At 37.8% G+C, this 26,805-nt stretch overlaps 1 protein-coding gene across 1 annotated transcript in view; it reads left to right on the top strand.

Moving 5' to 3' along the window:
- Mtp (microsomal triacylglycerol transfer protein) overlaps nt 1-10,188 on the top strand; it is a 37,057-nt gene extending 26,869 nt beyond the window's left edge. The window contains exons 10-17 of the mRNA XM_019041665.2: nt 4-146; nt 762-919; nt 1,341-1,604; nt 2,337-2,568; nt 3,625-3,834; nt 4,805-4,959; nt 5,810-5,977; nt 7,061-10,188. Of these exons, the coding sequence (XP_018897210.2) occupies nt 4-146; nt 762-919; nt 1,341-1,604; nt 2,337-2,568; nt 3,625-3,834; nt 4,805-4,959; nt 5,810-5,977; nt 7,061-7,208 (1,478 nt within the window). The 3' untranslated portion in view covers nt 7,209-10,188. The remainder of the gene's footprint in view (nt 1-3; nt 147-761; nt 920-1,340; nt 1,605-2,336; nt 2,569-3,624; nt 3,835-4,804; nt 4,960-5,809; nt 5,978-7,060) is intronic.
- The last annotated feature ends 16,617 nt before the right edge of the window (nt 10,189-26,805 follow it).

Raw genomic sequence — 26,805 nt, forward strand, 5'->3', positions numbered from 1 at the left:
CAGATTTGTCAGCATTAATTGAGAAACCAATCAAAAGTGACAAGTTACGAGAAACAATGACGCTGACTTTGGCAGCTATGGCAAACCGATTTCTGCAATTGAAAGAGTCGGATACCACACTCAATAAACAGTTGAAGGAACGAGAAGTATGACAAAGTCACATTATTAAATACTTCTTTCATTTTTACCTTTTGACGAAGGATAAGGCACCTTTCAATTACAAGCCTAGTATGAATTATTCTTTAGTGTCCGCTTGGTGAAAAATGTACATAAACCAATTAAGCAGGCGTGAAATCTCAATATTCAGATCTGCTTTTCTCAAAACTGGCACCTTATAAGTTGATTTTCCAAGCTAATGAAGCTCAGCAGGTCGTATAGAAAATCACTTATAAAAATAACCAAATTTTCTAGCGCTTGATTTTTTTGTATTTCTCTCCATGTCCCTTTAGACAGTCTTACTTAGCACTAAATATCTAATCCAAAAAAATGGTTGTATGGAAGTTCGATCTCCTGCCTGTGATTGAACTAGCTGTTGATTAATTCAGATTTCTAAATTCTTTGCACCTACTTAAAAGGTATTAAGTGCACACTTGATGATATTTCTCCTTATGGTTTTAATAAAATTGAGTCGAGAGGTGAACATAAGCATTGTATAGTATTAAAAAATTACAAAGTGAGGAACTGTTCTATGTCTTGAAAAAAAAAAAAAAACTTTCCTCTTATGATGATATGAAGTCATTAACTTCAATTTAATTTTTTAGGAGGTGGTAGCAGTTCAAAAATTATTGTCTAAAAAATTATCCGCATGCAAAGACACAGATGAATTTTGCCAACTGATGTACCTTCGAGCTATGAAAAATCTCGGCAATGAAACCTCAATCCCTCAAGTACTTGAGTTTGCTTTCAAAGGATCACGAAAGTAAGATTCTTCTGTCATTTATTCCTATTTCTCCCATATTCGTTAATCAAGCATGAACCAAGGCCATTTGGCAGAATAAAATAAAGCATGTAGAAATTCATCTGGCTGCGCCATTCTCATTGAATCACTGAACTTTTTGTGTTTGTAACATCATACTGTAAATCATAGTAAGGTGTAACACTGGTTTTTTCACTGAAATTTGCAATCGTTTCAATGTTTCAGTGCATTATTATCATTATATTTTAAATCTAAATGATTTTAGATGAACTGTAAATTTTCTATCCCATTATCAAAGAAAGTCTCTTGTCAAAACTCACATTACCTACGCTTTTTTTCACAAAGTAATTTAGTATTGTCGTATAGCATCCAAATTTCATAAGAATCATGACTAAATTTACTATGTACTTCTCTTTGTTTTCAGAGTGAGTGTTGCAGCAATGAAAACGCTGAAGTCCTTTCCCTCCAAGTTCTGGGATGCAAATGTTTTGAGGTCAGCAGAGAAAATCTACTTCCAGCTGAGCAAGCTTTTTGATAGCAGTGCTCGAACACTGGCCATTGACATTTTGTTAGAGTCTAATCCATCTGATGCGACTCTTAAACACCTACTTTTCTCACTAACATCAAGTGATCCTGTTTATGAGGTCAAACAGTATTTGCTTCAGCGATTGAGACAATTTGCAGACAAGTAAGTGTTAACTCAATTGTACTGTGATATTGTTAGTTAGTTTGTTAGTATATTTTAAGACATTCAGCGTCACAGGCTATTAACGTCTTTATAAAGAATTTTGAAAATGGGAGTATATACGAAAATTTAGATTTTTAAATTAAGAGAAGTGAAGAGTTTCAGAATTTTGGTAGTAACATTGGGTTCATCGCATGTAAGTGGGTTTGTATTTCTGTTGATTGTAGGGGAGTAGATCTGTGATTGGAGATATCTGAGGGCAGAGCAGTCCATAATTAATATTTTAATTTAAGGGAAGAGGTGTACATAATTTTATTCCGGATATTATTTAATTTTTTTCAGACTTACGGTTCATTCTAAAAAAAAGTAATGGAATTTTATAGTTGCTAGCACTAGTGCCCTTTGAACCCCCATCACTCACTCTTCAAGTTCATAATGATAGAAACGGAATAATTTTTGTAAAAATCCTACCAGTTACATCTAGCTTCTGTCTGTTTCTCAAGTAACCATAACTGTATGGGAGTGGGAAAGTTGGGAGCAGAAACCCACTTAGAATGAGATTTTAATTATTCCAGAATGTATCCATTTAGGCCTTAAAATCTAATACACTTTAGATTAGGTAGTGACAAAAACTCTACCAATCATAACTTACCATTTTCTGTCCATATTTTCCAATTTTGCACTCCATTTTTATCTTTGCAACACATTTTCTCATTCAAGTGGTATTCTTTTTAGTGATGCTGAGTTTGCAGCAAGGATAAAGAGGATCGTAAACTCAGCTGGACTTAACCACTATGGAGCATTGGCGCAACGTGGAATGACAACTGCTTTTACAAGACCCTTTATGAGTCACCCTAGTGCCAATGGCTCATTACTCACAATTCAAGAAGTCTCTGGAGGAATACTCAAGAGAGGGATTGTGGATGTTGTGATTGATAGCAAAGAAAAATCTCACACTATTTTCAGTGTAAGTTTATTAACGATGGGTCAGTTGTGCTGGTCACAGAAATCATAGAATCGTGGTTTGATGCGTGATTCTCGTAGATTAGCTAAAAATACTTAGATATGTCCAAACCGCAACTTTCTGTGTTTAATATTAACCAAGATATCTCCCTTTGAAAAGTCGGGTTTTTGACATCATCCACCAAAAAATGTGAGCAAATGTGTGTTTCCCTAATTGATGAAAGCAAGGTGGAAGAAATCAAGGGTATCACTACCACGGTGGATGACGTCAAGAACCCGACTTTTCAAATGGAGATATCTTGGTTAATATTGAATGTATGTATAGATGCTTGGACAGATCTTATTATTCTTAGCTAATCTACAATAATCAAGCATCAAAACACGATTCTGTGACCAGCGCCCATTATTGTTAGTCTTTTCAAAGTTTTTTTTAGTTTAGAAACTTGAAAAAACTTTATCATTTGTGCATACTGTTTCTTTTTTAAGTATCAGTTCTCATCTTTCTAGTTTAATTTCTTTTTGTGATTCCAAATATAAAAAAGAATGCCAAGAACGCTGTGAATTCTGAGAAAATGTTCCAGGCTTTAAGCGAAAAACAATTAGTTATCAAGGATTCGCAAAACAGATGAGAGTTTTGGCTGGTTTTTCAAAATTTGGCCACTGCATACTGTCAGTGTAACAAAAATTTACTAAAAACCTTTGGAATTCTGGGAATTTCCCCAACTCTGAAAAGTCAGGGAAATGTTATGGGATTTTGCAGTGGAACCTTGGAATTCTTTCTTCAGGACGATATGTTTTACTATTTTCGATATTGGGAGACTGTGCTTAGGATTTTTTGTGAAACGTAAGTACTTAGTCCTACAAAATTGTGCCAATTAAAAAAAATATATTGATAAGTCATGTAAAATTCGGGCAATTTTGTAGTCAAAAACATTGGAAAGTCATGGAAAAGTCAGGAAATTATTGAAGTCAAGAAAGCTTTTCATCCTGTAGCTGTGTTAAAGTGATGAAAATTCTGGAATAATTAATATTTATCCATTCATTTTGAATTTGTTTGCAGTTGGGATTATTTGCTGGAGGTCTGAGTTCGTTTGTCTCCTCAGATGACTCGACAAATTCACCTGAGGAAGGTGAGGAAGCAGCAACGGCAGGCATGGAGCTGACAGTCATGGGAGTTCAAATTCGGCCTTTTGTCTTTTTCAATGGTCAGGGAGAGCTTATGGGCCACGTCTGGTCCGGAACTGGATCAGAGAAAACACCTGCTTATCAGGTATTAATTTCTCTTCTCTTATTTAAGAAATAAAAATAGCCTTTGGATCAACCAAATATTTAACTTGAAACAACTATAAACTCGGAATAACTCGCATGTCCTTATCTCAAAATTCCTGCAGAGGTGTGTAAGACATTGTCCCACCTTCAGTGTGACCTCTTCATTTCAGTCGCACTGAAGATGGGACACTTGTAATGTCTCTGTGGAAATTTTAAAGTATTGACATCCAAGTCCGGAAGAGAGGCTGCAAAGAAGATGCTTGATTGGGTTCCTCCTGGGAGGAGACGAAGGAGACGCTCAGTGACAGGGTGGCAACAGGGGGTGTTAAATGAGATGAGGGAGTGTCAACTCCCTGATAGATTGTGGGAAGACCGAGTTTCGTGGCAAGTAGGCGGCGCAAAAAGCTCGAGGGCGCTATAAAAGTGATTCATGTAAGCACATCCAAGTCAGTTTGGTTTTATTATATCTCTTTTAAGTACTTACTTAATTTTTGTATGGTTTGTTTCTCTGATAAGGTCATCACCTTGCTGATCCTTTATTATATTTATTGCTGAAAAAAGGGGATGTAAACAAAAATTAAGATTTGTGGGAAGCAGGTTTAAAATTTTAGTCAGTTCCAACAGATACCTTAGGTATTTAATTGTGTAAACAAAGGTAAATTTCAATATTAAATGTGTTAAATTTTGAAAAACACAGTAACAAATCTTAATTGTTAATACAGTCATTTGTTCTCAAAGAGTGCAAACAGCCAGGTTAAGTTATGTCTCTTATCCTGGCAGACCAATGATAGGATCTAAAAGTTACAAATTTTTGGGTTTGAAATATATGAAATACATAAGTATATTCTTTCAACATCGTTAAATCTCTCTCTCTCCCCGTTATGAGTTCAGCTAGTAGACTATTTTCAGTTTTATCTTATTTTTTAGGTTCCCTTTAGCCCTTATTCTAATTCTAATTAATTTTTTTTCAGGCTTTAGGATTATTGCAAGATTCGCTTCTGTACATTCCTCTGGGCACTGGTACGGTTGCCCAAATTACCTTGCTGGGAGGTATCTCATTTGATCTCTCTGGGCAGATTCAATTTAGTCTTTGGAATCGAAATGCTCACTCACTAGTAGAAAAAAAGTAAGTTTTGCTCTTGTAAAATGTTGATTTTGAAATAACTTAGAATAAGTCTAGATTTCCTATTGTAACTTGAAAAAATTGATTTCAAATACATTTTTGGTCAAATATCAAGGATTTGATGCCAAGAGTATGAATGTGTTGAACATGTGTGTGCCCTCTCATTTCAAAATTTCAGGTTATAATTTTTTGGATCCTCTTAAATTCTCTGAATCGCATCAAAGAAATAGATTATTTAGAAATTTCACGCATAGAGAAGTGATATTTTAAAAAACCAATGATTTTGCAAGTCAGACACTCCTTATTACCAATCTTTTTTGTAACTAATCCTACAATGCAAGTTTTTAGATCTCGCTCGTTAATTTTAACAAGGTAGGTTCCATTAAGGCTGAATGTGAGATATTCTCAAATTTTTAACTGAAGTTGAAAATTTAACTTTGTTTATGAGTGTACTGTTTATTTTCTCCCAGAAACAGTATCTAACAAAGCATATTTGTAGAAACTGCAAAAACTGAGAACAATTGATAGCAAATATAAGAATTAACAGAAAAACATTGTAAGAAGCTTTATTTTGTCAAATCAAAGTTAACAGAAACAAATTAGACATAAAGAATATGGTTGTCAAGTTGAAACAGTTGAAATTTGACCCTTGTTGGATTTTGGAGCTTCAAATAACTAAACTCTGTAATTCTTACATTTTTTCTTAAGACGGAGCTCTTTATTTCCATTTTTCCCAGTTTTTCTAAACGCTCCAAAAATTTTAAAATCCAGATTGTCAATTGGATACGATGTACACTTCCACTCATACCAGAGTCAAAATTAAACATTTTAATTCTGTTTTTATGTATTGCAGTGCTGGTGTATCATTACAAGGACTCGTGAAAGTTGATTCTGCTTATGTCAGGAGTCAAATAGAATTTCAAGTAGGAACAGAAGTCAAGCTGAATTTAGTTTCTGACATAGACTTCTATAGCAAAGTTGCTCTCTGTATGCAGCTGAAACAATTAGATTCATTAATTAGGTAAGTTATCATCAGGTTTAAAAAATTCCTTTGACAATTTTCATATTTAATGCAGAGCTAACAAGTTTTGAATCAAGTCGAAGTTCAAATAGATTTATCATGGAGAATTTGCTCTACTAATAATTAATCTAGGAGTTCTCATATTCCAGGATAGAAAGATGGACCAAGATTGAAACCTGCAGGGAAGGAAAGCATATTGCTAAGTTAAATTAGATTCTTTGGGATCAAAGTATTCCCAAAGAAAAATAGATATTGATCCATAACACCATAATCAAAAGCATTCTGACCTGCGGCAGTGAAATATAGCTCATGAAAGATTGCACCCTAAGGATTCCTAGGGAATCTGAAATGGATTTCTGGCAAAGATCAGCTGAATCTCGAGAAGGGATCATGTAAGGAACGAAAGAGTGCTTGAGATAATGAATGCCGAGCAGAACATCGTGCATGAAATTATGACCGAACAGCTGGTGTGGTATGGTCATATTCAACGAATGGCAGATGACAGATTGCCTAAGAAGGTACCAGATTGGGTTCCTCCTGGGAAGAGATGTAGGAAATGCTCAGCAAAATCGGGGATATAGGTGGCGATTAGGTGTCACTGAGCACCCGGGGGCGCAGGAAAAGTGACTTTTATGCATGCATGTATGTATGTATGCACAGAGCCTTTCATTCCGAAGCTTATGAAATTCATCACAAAGTATTTGAGCAATTCAATTTTCATTATGATAACCAGCAGTTTTCAATTTAATTTTTCTCTTATGTAGTTTATCGGGCTGTTTCGCTCATGCAGTAGCTTTTCATTTATGGATTTGATCATATACCATTTTGATGATTCTAAATTTTCCATCCTGTTGTCAGAATTTCAAAATGACTGTCTTAGTTTTACTTTGAATCGTCCACTTTTTTCATTACATTGCTGTATACTACGAAGAAAAAAATCCTGTCGGATTTTTGGCCACATGAGGTTCTGGAAGAATGTATGCTTCGTTTTGTACTATGATTTTGTTGGGTAAGGAATAAATGTCTCAAGGCCCTCACACACACTTATTAATTATTAATGATAAATGTTTTGTCATTTTGCAGGCATAATATCTTCAAAGTTGAGAGAATCCCTGGAAGCAAGCACAGGCTACGGAAGTCAACATATCGATTTGTCAAAGTTCCTGGACGATGTTATTATCTCAACCAGAAAAATAATGATATGTGTCGTGTCATATTTAAAAATACGTAGCAAGTCGTTGAGTAACAAACAACATTAGGAACAAATTTTTAATTTATGCTCAGTCATTTTCTGACTCAGGGTTGCCTAGTTCCTAAAAGGCATGTCTTAAAAGGAATTCCAAGGTCATTTTTTTCCTTCCTTTTTTTGTAAATGAGTAACAGAAAAGTCTTTTGCTCACATTTTAGCATTTTTGTCGGAAGAAGTGAAGAATTTCATGCTCTCTCTAGTTTATATACCAATTGTAATTCTGACATCTTTAAAGAATCTCATTAATTTTTACTGTAGGTATCCAGATCTTATGATTATATTTACTGTGATGAATTTGAAAAAGAAATTACATAGTTATTTTTGATTATGTCAGTTTTTCCCTAACTATCTCATTAGTTTGGGCCTTTCCTCTGCAGCTAAAGTAAAAAATATTCCACCTTGAATGCACCACCTTTTGCGCATTATACATTTGATGACTGAAGTAAAAAAAATGTATCTCAGGTTTTGAAGTTGTAAGTCTCTGCCCTTTTTTTTCTTTTTTTTTTCTATATTAATATATAATAAAGGAAAATAACCAACAGTTTCTATCGAGACTTTCTAAGAATTCTCCCCATTTATTCCAAAGAAAAAAAAAATTAAGGAAACAACTCAACGAAAATAAAATATAGGTAATCAGAGATTGGTAGATCCTGCAATTAAAGTGTTTGCCTGTAGAAGGACGTCCTCAAAAAATATGAGTTTTGAACGTAACTTATTTAAAGGGTTGGAAAAGTGGCTTTGTACATTGTGGCCATTAATTTCGCATTGGAGCGTTGGATCAACATAAAAACATGACAGTTCATTTCCAAAGATGTGCTGATGCTGTATAATTGATTTTCATAACAAACACCTATTTTACAGTATGCCCTTTCACAAGCAAACTCTTCAATTGAGATTCGCATTTAGCCATTGATATATTTAATTATGATGATTCGTCCCATCATTGGATGAAATTGTTAAACCCTTTTATTCTTGAAGATAAGCTTTAAATTTCATAGAATATGTATTTTTTTGTAATGTTAAAATTACTTATGCTCTTATTGTGAGATGTAAGTAAGTATATTCTGTTTATGGATTCCACCATTTGTGCCTTTAACTGTGAAGTCCTGAAATTTTAAATTTTTTGTGGATTCTGAAGAGAATATTTGGAGAATTTTTCTCCCTCTTCTTATTTTTTACTTCTCATTTTATATGATCATTGAACAAAGTCTCAATCAGCAGATCAGTGTATGTAAAGATTGTTACTTTAGTTTTATGTTTTGTTTACTCATCATTCAAAATACTTTTTGTTTGTTATTGTTTCTCTCTTGTTGGCCCAGGTTTAACATAGGTTCTAAAAGTACCTGCCAAGTTTGATGTTTCCCTAAGAGCTCCCAATAATATTTCCCTTTAAAATGAAATATTTTGTTGTTATTGTGATTGTGCCTCTCTTAGTTCCAAAATTCAATTAAATCAAATATTTTTAAATATTATTTTAAATGAACAGGCTATAATATTCAGGCAAAATTTCCATTTATCAAATACATGTTATTTTCTGTAGTCTGAAAAATTGTTTAGTTTTAATATTTTCCATGTAAATTATTACGATTTCTTTCCTTGTCATATTTTGTGTCAATCAGTTTGAAGAGGCAACTAAATAGGAATTCATACTTTTCTGTAAAATTTCCAAGATCTCCTCAATTCTTTTGAGGATATTGAAAATTATGTCTCATACACCTCAGCTCCAGGAGAGATTCTCATTTTGTATAGGAAATTGCAGGTACTCTTGGCACTGTATTTTATACTGTCAATTTTTTCCTCCTAGTTATTCATTCACGTTCCCTATTTTTTAATCTTTAATGTACGTATGATCAAAAGTTGATTATTTGCTTTGCATAATATGAAATTCAAACACAGTTAATTGGACGTATTTCTGTCAAATGGAACTAAGCGCCATCGGGGTAGGAAGGTAGAGGGGGGCTTCGATTGGCGGCGGAACTGGGCGTTGGGCTCATTCGTTCCTATACTCGCAATGCTTTTCCATGACGCTTAGTTCCGTTTGACAGAACGCGCTATCCGTATTCTGAATTCCTTAAAAGGAACTCAGATTGGCGTTTAGTTCCGTTTGGCGGAAATACGTCCAATTGATGAACATAATTTAGGTCATCATGAATTTTAATGAACTCTTTCAGAATTCACTACTTTCTTAATCTAATTTTATTTTAAAAGCAGCCCATCATAGAAAATGGTTTAAAAAAGAATATGTAAACTAACCAAACCAAGCAAAAATAGCACTATGGCACATTTTTGAATAAAAAGAGCTTAAAGAAGTTAGTTTTGAACTTAACTAGTCATACATTCTGTCCTGTCCAAGATTCAAAATTTTACTTTGAATGTGTAAGTGGTGTAAAACTCTATACGCATTCAAAAGTAAGTCTTGGGAAGGAATAAAAGTTCCAATCTATCTGTCTTTGTTCCAACTTGACTTAGGTAGCTTAGTTTACCTCTGCTTAGCACACTTCAAATGACCATTAAATTCCTATTATGATGAGGAAAGAGAGCTGCAACAGAAATTATTGCACGTTTGCCATCCTTATCATCTTTGAGTTTGCAATTTGTTTTGGTTAATGGTAACTTACTCATTGTTTTTCCTCTTTTTTATGTAATTTTTATAATATGTTAAAGTAGTGTTAGTCAATTTGCATTTATTATTTTTTGTTATATGAAATGTTAAGTATTAAGTAGGTATGTAAAAAATTGTTCCTGCGATACATTAGTCAAACAATGTAAAACAGGGAAACCTTCAATATTTGACATTTTGTAAAATTATCCCTATGGAGACTTCAATACCTGACGTTCGAAAACTATTTTTACCATTTATTCAATGATTTATAATGTTAATTGATGTTTTGTACAGAGGTATTTGTTGTGTCTGGATGTCCAAGTTATTTTGAACAAAATGAACTCCATTTTATTTCTCATATTCCCGTTTTCTTCATCTACCTATCACAAGTTTCATTTCATTACCTATGTATGAAATCCTGTGCATTGGACCCATTCATTACTCTTAACTCTTAGATGCCCAAGCTGGGTCAAAAGCAACCTGAAGCTCGCTAAAAGCACCTGCCCTGGGAGTTGTATCATTTTATGGAGCCGATACTTACAATCTTCAGGTAGAGGTCTAGAAATACTACTACTAACAAGTCACTCTTATAGCATAAGGTCTAGAAATACATTGTAAAAAAAGAATCAATCATCAAATTGAAAAAAAGAAAAAAATCTAGTGTCGGGAAGTTTTTTGACAACTATCCTTAGAAATCCCAAGCCAGGTCAAATTGGTCTGACAATCTCTTTCTGGGCGAGTTGTAGGGTCATTACATACAAACGAGCTTTGGATATGTCGCAGGCAAGTAGTCAAATCAGGCATCTCATCAAATGCCTAGGCAGTTAGTAAAATTTTGACATTTTACGAAATTTTGTAAGATTATGGTGATGAGTGCACGATTTTTCAATTATTTGGGGGAAAAAAAAACATCAAATCTACAAACTCTTCTTGTTCCTTCCTTTTCAAATACCTCTTATGTATTTAAATGTTGAAATTGTAAACAATTTGTATTTGATAACAAGCCAAAATTCCTAAGATTAATGTTCGTTCGGGAGCTAAAAATTGTTTAAAATACTATTATATCATGCAAATTTTTACAGAGAATTCTTTTCTTACGAGAGCAATGAATTATTTTTTACTATTTGCCCAGGCATTTGACAAAACGCCTGATTTGACTATTTATCTGCGACATAAAAATGTCTAAAAATATATCCTAAAAAAAGAATCTGACATTAAATTGGATAAATAAGAAAAACCCGACTCCTAACTTAGACAAAATAGGAGAAACGCAATCGGGCCTCGTTATTCAACTTTTCTGAGCGATACCTACCTCTCTGGCAGCATAGATCAGAGCATTACGAGTTAACGCTTTATGCCATCGCGCCTTCAATTTTCTAGATACAATACGGACATCCGTCTAGTACAAATAGTCGTATCCCTGCGCCGTCATCAACGCACGTCCTCCCTTTGCACTTATTCTTCCAATTGATGACAACTCCTTGATGCAACTACTCGGCTCGACGTTTATCTGTGTTGCATATGTAGAAAATTGAAGGGGCGCTCACTTGCCTCACGCAAGTTGCATTCGCTGACAAGCAGGGTAGCACGGGTGAAATGAAAAATATGAAACATCGAAATTTTCCGAGAAATATTTCATGAAATTTCACAAAATTGTACAAAATGTGAAAAATATGAAACATTAAACATTTCCGTGAAATCTTTTATAAAATTTCACAAAATTGTGAAAAATATAAAAGAATACGAAATATATTTTCAGGGGCTGGGTATGCAACCTGCACTAAAAGACACCATAAAGGAAAAACCCGTCGCCTTTCATTTAATTTTGCACTGAATTTCGAAAATTATTTTTCAATATTTTTCTGAAATTTCAATATTTTATTTTTCATGAAAAATTGCAACCCTGCTGGCAAGGCGGTGCGATGTTTCGATGAGAAAGGCTCGCGTGAGAAAGGCGCCTGCGGCAATACTTGTGCGGTCGTACGGTTCGCCGCACTCGTTCTACCCCGAAATCTCGGGCGTAGGAAAAGTGTTCATTTCATGTTTTCCTGAATCCTGAGGATATGGAAGCATGAGGGTGAGGGTGGATTTCCCGAGAGGCCCTACGCACAATATTGCCGTTCGTGGTTTGACATTGAATACTGCCGTGATAGCGAATAGAACGCCTAAAGTGCGAAAATTAAGTTTTGAGAAAATGAGCCCAGTTCTGCTGGGGAAACCCCAGGGCCTCATCGGGGCGGGAAGCGCATCTCTGTGTTTTTTAAGGGTAATTTCAACGCTTCGGTTCAGCCGACGACGCTAGTGCAAGTTTCCTCGCTTTAAAGAAATTTTTTGAGTCTGAAAAGAAGATAGGGTTTTATGCAATTTTTGCGTTGAGGGGGAGTGCTCCTTCCCTTTTTTACCAGAATTGTAAAACTTAGGTATAATAACATTAACATATAACTATACTTTTTCCTTCACTCATGCGATTCCTGCAAATCCTCACATTCTTAGTGTTTTCATTACTGAAGAAGAATTCAAAATATTAAAAAAAAAAGTTAAAAATATTAATTGATTACAGGAAAATTGGAAGAATGCTCTTTTATCGTTACAATTAATGAATTCAGTGTTTATAGTTGAGGAAATTAGCTTAAAATTACCTACACCATACATAATACTTATGGATTCTCAAAATTTTCCGGGGGAGGGGCTCAGAAAAACAGTTATCATCCCTAGAACCTCGAGCTAGGCCGACACTCCCCCGGACAACTCGGAATATGTGTGCCTCACTTTCAGAGTTTTGAGATGCTCCTATAATTAAAGTCAGTCTGAGCTGCAGTCGAACATTATTATCCTTTGGACTCGTTGAAAATTTATGAGGAGGCTGAATTTGACCGTATACCGATTCAAGATTGGAATTAGGATTTACCTACCAGAATGCTGCCATGCGAAACAGAGGAAAGCCTAATGAGGTTTTAGACGTTATCAAATTTCCCTTGATTAAATACGAATTTTCGGGGAAATCTGTGAATATTTCTCCTCTCGTTTTTCAAAGAATTTTTTTCGCAATCGGATCTTAATTATCTAAAAATTTCAAACAAAATAATGAAAAAATTCTCATGATGCACCCTACTGACATAGGCGTAGCTAGGGGGGTCCTGGGGGGGGGGGCTGCCCCCCCCCAGAAAAACGAGATCCTCCATTCTTCACCCCCCCCCCCGCTCTCTTCACCACGAGAGGTGGTCCCATGCCCCCCCCCCCCCAGAGAAATTTCCTAGCTACGCCCCTGACTACTAATTATGTACCTATCGAGGAGATTTTGATTCCTTCCAACAAGGAAAACTATTTTATTGGCGGTTCTTCGTAACTGAGGGAAAAAAAAATCGTTGCGTCAAGGAAACGACTTACAGCCACAAGTAGAGTTCTTTATTTGTGACGAAACCCCCAACAACGATAAAACTTTGTGTACACATCTTAGATCTAATTCAATTATTCGGAATGAAATGTGAATGTGAAAAAACAGTGTGACATTTAATGAGCGAGGGAAGAGAGGTAAACACATTTTGATTTGGAGTAGGTAGTTAACAGGAGTAACTTAAAAGGAAGACTTGAACGGCAGGAGAGACATTTTAATATAATTAAGGATTTGTGTTTGTATAAAGCACATAAGTCGTTTACTGCGAGAGAGACCCCACGAGATTATTCGAAAAATCTGGCATCAGTGTAACGTGTGATCACAGAACAGATAAGGTGCGAGCAAATCGTCAAAATTCGGAAGCCGGCCGGAGGCTAGCTCGCGAGCCCCTCTGGTGGCGGGAAAAGCTACCCTCTGCGAAACTGATCACTGTCACGGACGCCCGAGGCTGAGAACGAGTCTGTCCTTGAAAAGATTCGGCCAGCGTCACTCACTTGAGTCGCATTCGGTGAACGTCTCGGTCGCGCACGCGTCGGCCGCCTTGGCTCCCCAACGTCCCTTCAAAATTATTAGAGTTTCCTTTGAGTTTTCTTCTCATTTGTCGGTAATTAAGTCTCGTGTGTTTCTTTATGAAGTGTGTCGATAATCTGTGCCGTGTTTAACGCTTCTGTTTCTTGAATTCACTCACCGTGAGGTCTCGAGGTTTTGTCGGTACACGCGTTCGGAAGTTCGGAACTGCATCGCGCGATTCGCCTTCCGTCTCGTCATGTTTTTCATTTTGATCGCATCGTTTTGTATTTCGTATGCGTTGTTTTGTATTTCGTCGTGCAATTAAATCGTGCGGAAATTCGGTTTGTCGTGGTGTGATTTCGTTTGGAGATGTGGACATTTCGCGTCGGTTTCTCCGGTCAAAGCGAAGCTTTTCAACTTCACGCAGAACTGAATCTTGTAATGGGCTCTCTCGATGGGAAATTTTGGCTACTACTGCTTCTGTTTATCACGGTTTGGTCTGTGATCGAGGTTTGAGATAATTTACTTACTTCTGATTTAAATTCTGCCCAACTAAGGTGTAAATATGTATTACTTGTCATGTGATCTACCTTTGTGATTTTCCTGTTTCTTTCTCTCTTCATTCATTCCTCTTCTTTCATACCACAACCCACTGGAAGGAAATTTTGCCAAGTTTTTAAATGGAGAGGCTTGGAGGACAAAGCGCACAGAAATTTTTTGAATTTTTTCTATTCCAAGAAATATGTGTTTCTAGTAGTTTCAAAATTTCGTGGGGCCTAATGGCGGAAAGGAAGTTCAAACTCACTTTTTGATGCTTTAAAGTTGGATTTTAGTTTTGAGTTTTCTAAGAACATGCCTACTCTCAAATTAGATTTAGATGAGTTTATGAATATCTCAATTTTTTCAAAACCTGTACCTACTGAATGAGCCTTGTCCCCAAGCCCCTCCATGAATATTTTTGAACCCTCTCATTTCAGGTTACCAATATAGACTCGCCACGCTACCTTTCCATCATCTGAGAATTCCTAGGTTGTTCAATGAAAATAATATGAATTTTTCATTTACATTGTGTCTTTCATTTGTACCTTCAGATGGTAATTTCGCGCAAGTTTTGTCTGCTTTGAAAAGAGTAGGAAAGTATGTTGATTGGAGAGAAATCGACGACTCCTTTTTTGTTTTTTTTCCCCAGTAGAAAATGAAATTGTTATTTTTTCAAAACGTCTCGGTTTTTTTATTTTATTGCAGCCTCTCCTTATGTTACTTCATTGGTTGATTAAATCGTTCATTATTACTTGAAGGCTCCACGTATGATCAATGTGAGCTATAAGTCCATCGAGGAAGGTTGAGTCGTTGAATTGAATTGGGATTTGTATGTTTCTGTCATCTCGAGCTTTCCTTTTATTCCTCATCTTTCTTTTTGCATTTTGAAGTGTCTAACTGGAACTTATCATTTCAACCCAATCGTACAAGCTCTTGCTTGCCCCCCCCCCCCCCCCCCTCAACTTTCCTTTTCGCAGATTTTCAAGGGATTAATTTTCCAACGTGAGAAAATCCCGTGTAAAATTTGAGCAATTTCATTGAAACAGAGAAGTTTCGATACATTTTTAGTAATTAAAAAATGCTGCTCAGTGTGAGAATACAGTTCTGTGAAATGTTTCCACGTCGTTAGTTGAAAATTGAGACTAAATCTTGTACTTAATAAGTATCCTCTAAATGATCCTAATTTAGTATTTTCGAAAGTTGGAAGACCTTTCAACCCATCTTGCCAAAGTTTCAAAGGCTGCTGCAGTGTTGTTTTGATTTTTCTGTCGTATTGCACTTGGGGCGCGATTTCCGGTTTTCCTGAAGTCGAGCAAAATGTGTCGATTGTTGTTTTTTTCAATCTCTCAATTGAACTACATTTTGCCATTCGGAACTATCATTTCTAGCAATGTCTAAGAACAACGTATGTGCCATTACTTTCCCTATGCACTTACGTGTTTTTACAGATGAGCCTGAAATTGTATATCCTAATTTCATAAAGAAGTCCAATTCGTCGGTCTTTTGACCAAAAAGTGTAACTGAATTTCCACGTGAGCCCTGTTTTACATGAAAATCCATACTCTCCAGGGCTCACTCGAAAATCTCGGATCGTCCCTACGTCAAAGGAGCGGCGAGTTCTCCCGCCTTTTTTCCCTCTCGCTTATCTTGTGCTTGTCGGGCGATTTTCTCCCGCCCGATTCCAACACGCTGGGCGGTCTCTCCCCTTCCCCCTGTGGTTTGCCTGAAGTGAATGAGTGAAGCAAAACGGGCAAGATAAGAAATCGGCGACGAAAACTGACGCCTTGGGACCGGATGCGGGCCCTCACAGCTTGTGTCTCCTGTCTGGGTTTTCGGGCAGAGAACCCTTTTTCTCAGAATTCTGAAACCGGACGGAACGATTCCGTCCGTTTCAGTCCGTGGATTCTGATTTTCGGCATTATCACTTGAGTTTTCTTCATCGCAGGTGTTCTGTTCGATTGCGGCTTCTTCAGTCAAACTCTCGCTTTCTCTCTCTTCCTCCCGTCTCCTGTGACTATCTCGGAAACTTGGAGAAGAACGCAAGGAGCGTCCCCCCTCCCCTTCTGATGGATTGTCATGACCGGCGCGTTACTCTGACGATCAACACCCCCCCCCCCTCCTCCTCCTCCTCAATGATGGTAGGTTGCTTCAAGTCCATCCGTTAGAAAAAGAAGAACTGTTTAATGAGGATTTTCGTTTTGTTAATACTCGCCATGGTGAATGCCCTGATAGAAGGAAGGATGTCAAATAGCTGATTTTTCAAATGATGCCTCTTTCTTCTTTGAACATTTGCGAACATTTTGGTTCAGTCGTTTCTTCCTTCTTGTAGTTCCCGATGTACAGTTACGTACATTCTTTTAAAAACAAATGTTCTCCATAATTTGTGTACGTTACTCTGTTTTGAACATTTTCGTTCACCAGACCAGACTGTCGGTGCCGATCTGGTTCGTCCCAATTATTTTCAACGAGTAGGTAGTAGGCCTTTAGTGACGTTCAAAAATTCGCAGGTATCCAGTACTGAAGTCTAAAATATGGTCAGTAGTCCCTAGACTGTACTTCAGCCCGAATTTTAAAACAATTACCTATTGAAGCCGAAAAAATAAGGCCGAAACGAAGAAAAAAAAATTAGCATTTCACTGGAACCACTTCCCTCACTCGGGTCTCAGACGTGAAAGAGGTGTAAAAAATCCAAATTCCTCAAGGCACTGTTGGCCGATCTTCTGTCCCGCACTTGTAATTTGCGGCCTCAACTTTTCCTCTAATGCATGTCTAGCGTTTGCCTCATTATTTTCACCTTCCTCTAATCAGCACCTGATTCCTCCCTGTAGCCCTTCTCTTATCAATTAACTTTTTCTCTCATTGCATTCACAGTTTGACCTTATCCTTTTCCGATTCTATTCTTTTGCGTGATCTTTTACTCTCAAGCTCCTCACAGTTCAGTGTCATTTATCCACGCTATTCCTTCCTGTCTTCCTCTTTTTTCCGCTCCCTCATTTTCGCAAGGTGATTCGTCGAGCTCAAGTCACGTGGTCGAACTGGTCTGCGATATATCGCATTGATTCGGTCAAAAAGCTCTGCAGATTTTGAATTTTTAGCTATAAAGGGACGATAGCCCCAGCGCATTAGCCTAAAGTATCATTCTAAACCCAAAATTTGGCAAAATTCAGAGAAATGAAAGCAGAATTGTGCACGGGAAAAAATCTCACATTTGATACAGAAATCGATAGCTGAATCAAATGCGAGGTTTTTTTCCTGACACTATTCTGATTTTATTTCTCTGAATTGTGCCAATTTTGGGGTTTAAAATGATTCTTTAGGCTCTTGCGCAGGGGCTATCATCCTTTTTTTGCTGAAAATTCAAAATCTGCTGAGATTTTTGACCCAATTGTTGCGATTTATCGCATGCTAGTTCGACAACGTCACTTGAGTTTGACGAATCACCTTAAACTATCAAGAGAGGACCAGTCACTTGGCTTAGGGGAATCCAGTACCATTCGAATCTTTCGACCATATTACGGGCATTGATTCGAATGGTACTGGATTCCCTCGAGCATCCGTGCCTGGTCATCTTAAATTTGTCATTTTTTGTAGTTTGCTGCATACCCCATTTGATACTACAAAAATGTTCATTATTTAGTTGTGTTCAAAATGCCAAAGTTTTTTATGTTTTATTCATGTCTCTTTTGTTGACTTAAACTTGTAAGTGGATGTTCTCCCAATTTCAAAGAGAATACAAGAGCCGCAATATGAATTTCGGGCTGAGTGGCACCCCCTACTTTTGAGAGTCTCCTCTGATTGGCTGACCGCCTGGTGCTCACTTCCTACGGCTCTTATGGAAAATAACCCGGGGTTCATTTTTCATCGTAGATATCTCGAAAACAAGGTAATATTTTTGCGACGGAGATTTTAAAAATCAATTCTCAAGATTTTTCTGAAGGGATTGATGGGTGGGTAATACGTGACACTTTTTTCTCAGTCACACCGAACAATTTGAACTGGAATTTTGTTTTTTCAACTTGAAATTTTGACACTTGTTGTCGTGAAGAAACCAAATTCCAGGTCCAAGTGTTCGGTGTGCTTGAGAGAAAAGGCCCATGCATAACCCATCAATCTCTTCCAAAAAATCTGAAGAATCGGTTTCTGAAATCTCCGACGCATTAATTTTTCCAAGTTTTCGAGATATTTTTGATGATAAATAAATCCCGTGTTATTTTTCATTAGGGCCCCAGAAAGAGGGCACTAGACGGATCAGCCAATCAGAGACGACTCGCAGAAGTAGGGGGCGCTACTCAGACCGCGATTCATATTGCCGCTCTTGTTTTCTCCCAGCCGAAGATTCTCTCTCGGATCTGACTCCTTCCCAGTGGATTAATTGTAAGTGTATCAGACAAATGGCAACATTGCAGCGATGAAAACATTTAAAACTTAAAATACAAGAAAAAAATGAAGTCCTCAAGATGTTGACTTGTTCAACAGTTTTTCAAAATTATTGTTTATAGATGATACTTAAATCTGATTTTTCCTTAAAATAAAGAGAAAACCGGAGAGAAACATAGAGATGCAGAGAGATGAAGTGAGATGAAGTGAATGAAGTGAGATACAGAGAGATACAGAGAGATACAGAGAGATACAGAGAAATACAGAGAGATACAGAGAGATACAGAGAGATACAGAGAGATAAGAGATGAGAAACCGAGAGTGTAAAAAGAGAGTAAAAGAGAGAGAAAGGAAAAAAGGTTGATTTGGCGGGCGAAAAGGACCTGACCAGCCTGACATTGATTTGAAACAGCGGAAAAATGCACTGAACGGGGTTTTCGATAATCAAACTAGCCCACAGCGTGTCACAATGATGCAGTCCTTTTACCCCCGTTTTGAATCAATGACAGACTGTGGTTAGGCCCTTCACGCCCGCCGAATCAACTTTTTTTAAGAAAAATCAGATTTAAGTCCCATCCATCAACAATAATTACGAAATACTGCTGCACAACTCAACACCTTGGTGCGTTTATATTTTTCTTAGGTTTTGACTGTTTTCATTGCTGCGACGTTGCCATTTCTCTTTTACACTTGCAATTAATCCACTAGGAGAGGATCGGATCCGAGAGAGAACCTTCGGAGGGAATCGGGCGACGACCATGCTCTCATGTTGTGTTGTGTTCGCGTGCATTTGTGAGTGTGTGTATGTGTATGGAGGGTGCATGTTGTGTTACATGAGGGTGCTGTGATTTTGTGAATGGTTAGGGTGCGTGTGATTGTGTGAATGGTCGATTTGTGGTGCGTTTGTGTGTGGAGGGAGCCTGGGAGCGTAGGAACTGACGAAGGTGCGTCCACACGGTTTATCTGACTGTTGGATAGCCGGTCCGTCGCGTAATCCGCCAGTTGCTCTGATCTTGGAGCGATCGGGGGGCTATTCGACGTACCGTCTATTCAACGATCGGACGAACCGTGTGGACGCTCCTTTGACGCAAAGGCTCTCGTGACGCGTACACATCACGGTCGAATTTCCATTCTGGTGGGGGCCATCAATGCTCGTTGACGGACTTTGATGACCTCCATCTGAGCGGAAAGACCGTCATATGTTCGTGTCACGGGAGCCTTGGGTAACCCGTGTACTTGTGGCATGTTTTTTTGGGTCAGGTCCAGATCCACACAAGGGTGGTTGGGCCGGTCTGGGAGGGTCTGCGGATGATCTCCTCGCCGGGCCTGACGAGTGGCGGGTTGCGTTGCACTCCCTGGCCGTGAGATGCAAGTAGCGGCGAAAATACCCGGATCCCAAACGGATCCGGGATCAGCGGAACTATATTCTGGGGCCTAAGTTATTATCAGTGGCGTGGCGTACTTTGCGATATATCGATTGTTATGTCATTTAAACCTATGGAAAAGGATCGATAATCAGGGTGTTCGCAGCGAACACCTTGGTAATCGATTCTTTACCCTAGGTTTAAATGGCAGAACAGCGATATATCGCAAAGCACGCCACGCCACTGATTATTATCAGTGGCGTGGCGTGCTTTGCGATGTATCGATTGTTATGTCATTTAAACCTATGGAAAAGGATCGATAATCAGGGTGTTCGCAGCGAACACCTTGGTAATCGATTCTTTACCCTAGGTTTAAATGGCAGAACAGCGATATATCGCAAAGCACGCCACGTCACTGATTATTATTATCAGTGGCGTGGCGTGCTTTGCGATGTATCGATTGTTATGTCATTTAAACCTATGGAAAAGGATCGATAATCAGGGTGTTCGCAGCGAACACCTTGGTCATCGATTCTTTACCCTTGGTTTAAATGGCAGAACAGCGATATATCGCAAAGCATGCCACGCCACTGATTATTTATTATCAGTGGCGTGGCGTGCTTTGCGATGTATCGATTGTTATGTCATTTAAACCTATGGAAAAGGATCGATAATCAGGGTGTTCGCAGCGAACACCTTGGTAATCGATTCTTTACCCTAGGTTTAAATGGCAGAACAGCGATATATCGCAGAGCACGCCACGCCACTGATTATTATATGGACTACATTTTGCAATTTGGAGCTATAAATTCTGGCACATCTGAAAAAAACACGTATGTGCTTAGGGAAACTAATGGCACATACGTTGTTTTTAAACCGGGCCGGAATGTATAGTTCCGAATTGCAAAATGCAGTCCATATGAACTTCACCTCTAGCCCCTGAACCAAGGCACCAAAGACATTGAATCCCGTAGACCGTGCGTCCGAAGCAAGTCTCTCGGAGCCCCATGATGGGCGAGCGGGGAAGGGGAGAGAGCGTATGTCCCAAGCACTCGAAGAGACTAGAGAGAGGCAATGGAGAATTCATGCCCGCGCTCGGTTTTTCACGAATATCTCGTTTAGAGTCCATTTTCAGACAAAATTCCTAAGAAGAATTGTTTTAGAACACATAATTTTACACCCGAATAGCATTGTTTCATTTTTCCGAACTAATTATTAACCGAGGAAAAAAGCCTCACAATCCGACAAAAATTCACTGGAGCCGCTACTGCGCATGCGCATATGTGCGCAACTGGGACACACGAACTCATCGATGCGGGTCGGTGCCACCACTCATCACATGCGAATTTTTAAAAGATGCTTCGCCTTCCGTAACGCAGGATGCACCAGGTATGGACAAGTTGGAAATTTCCCATTAGCCTCAGTACGTGTCACATGACTTCGTGACGTAGGTTAAGGGGCTAGTTTGACCGCGCTATTCTCAACTTTATTGAATAATTGCTCCATTTAAACATCAAAACACTATCACGCATTAATAATGGTAGGTAATAAGATCTTCGGGAACAATTAAATTATCTCCAAAACTGAAATAACGAATTATTACCAAATTGGAGAAACATAACTAATAAATCACCAACTAATCACAATAATGAAAGCATAAAAATGGCGGTCGTTAAGGGGCCACTTGAGAGCCAATCACAGGCCGGATTTTCAACTTGTCCATTCCAGTGTTAATCTACCTTGGGATGCACGGTCTGCGTGATTCAATGTCTTTGCAAGGCACCCATCATGATGACCTTTGACACACTCCACGATTCATAGTCGTATCTTTATCAGCAGGCACGTGGCACAGGGGGTTTAAGTCAGAGTGTTTACTGATCCGGAAAAAAATACTCCTTTGAGAGCGGTCCAGAAGTTCTGAGATTGAACGGGAATCCTGCAAGAAGGACCGACTGGAAAGAATGCAATCCCTCGCGCATTTTTTCTCCTTAGTGCAATTTTACTTACTAGTAGTTCGCAAGTGTAAGCCACATTATTTCCAGGCCACCTCTAAGTTTCAAAAGTCGTGTCTTCTTCATCGCAATGCGCCCGTGAATTTAGTATTTCAATTAATGGCACCTTCAAATGTACTGAAAAAGCACTTAATTTTTCTGATGAGATGCTGTACTTCTTGTTAGCCAGTTATTTTTGCACACTCTACTTAATCCCCCCCCCCCCCCCCCGAATGCTAAATGAAGGGTCTATTGCAAAAATATTTCGGGGGAGGACCCGCGGGCCACCCTTATTCTGAGAAGGCCACCCACCATTATCCGCTCAAGACTTCCTCCCCCAAAACAAGATCCACAAAACAACAAAAATGAATGATAAAAAAATTACCGCAGAACGAGCAACTAAAACAATATCAACAAAAATCTACGTGCCACGTGCCTGCTTAACGGCTTCTTACCACGAGGAGGCCTCTTACGAGGCATCTTGAAAAGAATGGATCAGTCAAGGGTTCATCAGCAAAATGGACATTGCTTCCTTTACCCCACATTATGGTTTTCGGTCCCATCGATTCAGTCATATTAATTCATATTTTTAACTCGGAGTATGGCTTAAGGAAAATACATGTCTGGTCAGAGTTACATAATTTTGATTCACAAGCCGAGTGTGGTTAAACTTATTCGTGACGTAATTTTCGCTGCAATGTGATCGAGTCTTACACCCAAAACGTTGAGTCATTCCGGTATACCGGTATAGTCGAATCCATCTATTATTAATCTATCTTAATTTAAGCTCATAAATTTTACTTTGGTTTCATAAAAATTGCCATTTTCATGATTCTACGCTAACGACCTCCTTGCGAATCTCCCTTTAACCCTTCATTGCGTGAATCAGGCACCAATTTTAGAGATAAAAACTACTTTTTTCAGTACTTCTAGGATTATAGGAATAGGTGGAGTCCCAATTTAGGTATACATCCCCCCCCCCCTTTTTGTGGAGATTAGACTTTTTATCCTCCCTAAGAACCATTTTCGCTAAATGCAATTTAATGTCAGAGAAGACTGAAGGCAAAAAAACATTGGTTACTGTCATGCAACGCTATGCAATGAAAAGGTTTAATCACATTGTAAACTATAGGGGCCTCCCTAACAGAACGACTCTGAATATGACCCTTTTACCAGTATTTAGCCAAATGCTTTTTCTCCTCAGTGTCTAACCCTTGGGAAACTCTACATCATGGCGATTATTTTTCACCGGCTACATTCGTTCATACACTTGTTCAAATTTATCATAGTGTCTTAAAAGTAATTAATAATGATCGCGAAATGAAGACTATGAATCTTATTGTTTTCTTCCTCTTAAATCTTCAAGTTATTTTCAAATGATCGAGCTTTTTCAATATTAACTTTTAATGAATGTATCAAAAAGTTTCGTATATAAAGCTTCACTAACAGTAACAGAAGTCATGCATGTTGTTTGGAAACATGATTTTTTAAAGAAAATGTTGAAGTGCTATATAATTCTGGGTCTGTCGAGGGAGACTGTATTTCCCTGTTGATTTTGGAAGAACAGAAGAGAGAAAAGAAAAGAAAGGAAAAGAGAAGAAACAACTTGAGCTATGATATCTATTAGATGCCCACCCAAAAGTCACTACCAAAATTTTAAAACTTTTGAAGCATCTAAATCTCAAAATTTAATGTGGTCTCCTGGACCCCGGCGTGAATAGCCATACTTTCTCAGCGTCGTAATAAATTAACGAATTAAACCATTCGTAGATTGCCCTGGCTACCTACAAGTCTGATAATGTGTTTTAGAACGATTTATTAAGCATAGTCTACATTTTATCACAAAAAGTCAATTTCTCCAATCCAAGTCGATTTCTTCTCAAAATCTAAAAAGGCCCATGTTCTTCGATCGTGCGCCGACAGGGGCACAATTTTTTCGCATTGTAAGCCCTTGCATTTTTCTAGAAAGGTGTGCCATTGGATAGATCTTAATCATTGTTTAAGTCCCAGGATTGGGACCGACCATAAAAATTATTGCTAGAGCCATTTTTTCTCGATAGCAATTAGGTTAGGAAGTTCTAAGGTCATACATACGAACGTTGACATGTAAGTTTCTATGCGGTTGCTTCTTTGCATCGTGCGCGCGTTACATTTCAATGTTAAGGGTTGAGAATAAGCAATTTTTGGAGCTTTAAATCTGTATTTGAATAATACTGCTATCCTGCTGACTGTCTTCAAAAAAACCGTCACACATATAATTTGGGTACCAACCAAGATGAATTTGAGTCTTATTATGCCGAAGTTTTAAGACTTCGCTTGATACGATCTTAATTCGCGGTCCTCGTGAAATCATCCACCTCAAGTCTGAACAAAATTTACTAGGTTTCAAGCCTAAATATAGTTCCGAAGAGCATTTTACAATCCCGGCCTTCCACCGTCATTCAATGAAAGCTCATACAGATGTTCGTTTAGATTCACTCGTGAGTAGCTTCGCTTTCAAATTAAATTATTCTCATAATTGACTCACTATTTTGAAAACTCATTTTGCAAGATCACAATTTAAATATTCATTATTCTATCAGGAACGGACTCAAATGTGCATATTAATTTACAATATGTTCAGAATGTTATGCCAGTCTATCAGGACCAACAATGACTCATTATCGAAGATTCTTCGTTTTCCTCGCCAGTTTTTCCTCTCAGTTTAGTGTGAGGATATGTCTGTACACGCATTTACGGTTGTTGAAATATTTCGAATGGTAGGAGGACCAAATTAAAAATGAAACACCATTAATCATTAGAATTAGACAAAACGTTGTCAACCCTCCGCACATCGCACATTGTGCAGCCACTGGTACTTATTAGGTTGCCTAACCGCCAGGGGCTGTCGGCGGAACTTTATTTAAGGTTTTATTGTGGGCCATTATCGTGCACTGCTTTCGACGCAGTTGAATCCATGCATTCAGAAGAGCTCCATCTCCCATAGATTTTGGCTGCGAACGATCATAAAAGTCATCAACAATATGTCGCTTTTTAAAAGATTCAAACACTTTATAATAAGGTTTATATTGCTCTCATTGCTGGGCCGAAATCGCCGCACTGTGTGCGGGCAGAGACGAAACAGGCTGTGAGAGCAATTAGGGATCCATTAATTAGTCCATAAATTACGTGACGCTTTTTTTCGGAATTTTGGACCCCCTCCCTTCCCATCCCCTTTTGTAAAGCTTTTGTATGACGTAAGTCCCTATTCTTTAATATGTTTAAAAAAATCGCGTAACGCATTCCTCGACCTCCCCCTTCCCCCCTCCCTTAGAACTTCACGTAATTTATGAACGACCCCATAGTAAGTAGATATCATAAGGATTGAATGTCCGAGATACGCGTTCGAAGTGATTCTGCCGTGTCAAGAAAAAAACGCCGTATCAACATTTGAGAGTTAACTAATTTCATCGAATAGAACATGTAATTGTGAGGAAAGGTCTGCACAGTTCTCCTTGAAATTTTCAGATATTTTAGATTAAATCGCGGACACATTTCTTTGAAAAATTTGTAAAAAAAGAATATTCAGAATTTTCCCGATTAAAATTTTACTCTTATTGAAGGAAATGTGGCCAAGTGGCCACATCTAAAGGCTCGTACGACTTTTTTCCTTAACACGGCAGTATTGTTCTCATTGCCGGGCCGAAATCGCCGCACTGCGTGCGGGCAGAGACGAAACCGGCGGTGAGAGCAATTAGTAGGTAAATGTCATAAGGATGAAGGTCATTAAATGAACTAATTGCGATTTGCCATTAAAAATTGCCTGCATTGCATTGCTATTGCGAGATTACACAACTTCTTTCATACTGCAATGGTAGTGTGTGACCTGGGAGTTTCTAATAGTTTCTATTATTACATTTAAACTAATGAATTAAATGAGATACTTGCACTTTTAATGTCACGTTTTGACCTGTTTCTTATAAGTTATTGTGAACTTAGAAGTTGTGAATCGAAGCAAAATTGCATTTGCTTTTAAGCAGTTCCAAATTGCAAAAAGTGATCCAAAGTTTTTAAGTCGCAAAAAAAAAGTAATACAAAATATCCCAATAGTTTTTAATCGAAGAAACCTAGACTGGTTGTTGGGCCCCGCAGTGTATTTTACGATGAATGATGTTTCATTTCATGCTAACGATCACAATTCCCATGGACTGTAAAGAGAACGAATTATTACTCTCATACTGTATCATTATTTATTATTTATTTATTTTTTAATTTTTAAAGAAAATCAATACGCGTGAAACGTATTAAAGTGTAAATTCTTTTAATTCATCAGTTGCCGGATCTGCGAAGAAGAACCTTATTTTCCAAATATTCAAATTTTACTTAAATGGTAACACTGAATTTTGGCGCAAGTTTGACAGTAAAGCTCAAATATTGATGCGCTTGACACGTGACATATGAGCACGTGGTTTAAATTTTTGCAAGAAGTAAAGGACAAGTTTCCCCTCCAACGATAAGTTCCTTTTTCATAGATCTGGTCGTTTTGAAATCAAAAACTAAGAATAACAATTTGAAATAGAAAAATTCTAATTTCCGTTTCCAACATTTTGCCTCCTAGTCGGAAAAGATTCATTTTCAGGGGGCCATGCACCCTGGCTGCTATGCTGCAAATTAATAGCCATATAACACTCATGATAGAAAACGTATTAATTCACTTTATCTTTTTAATGTATCCATGATTATTTTGAATCTCAGTCTCTTTCAAAGGAAATTGAAAGAAATTTTAATTTTATTAACATGAGAATATATTTCTTTTAAACCG

This window comes from Bemisia tabaci, chromosome 3, assembly GCF_918797505.1.
Source record: "Bemisia tabaci chromosome 3, PGI_BMITA_v3".
Taxonomy (NCBI): Eukaryota; Metazoa; Arthropoda; class Insecta; order Hemiptera; family Aleyrodidae; genus Bemisia; species Bemisia tabaci.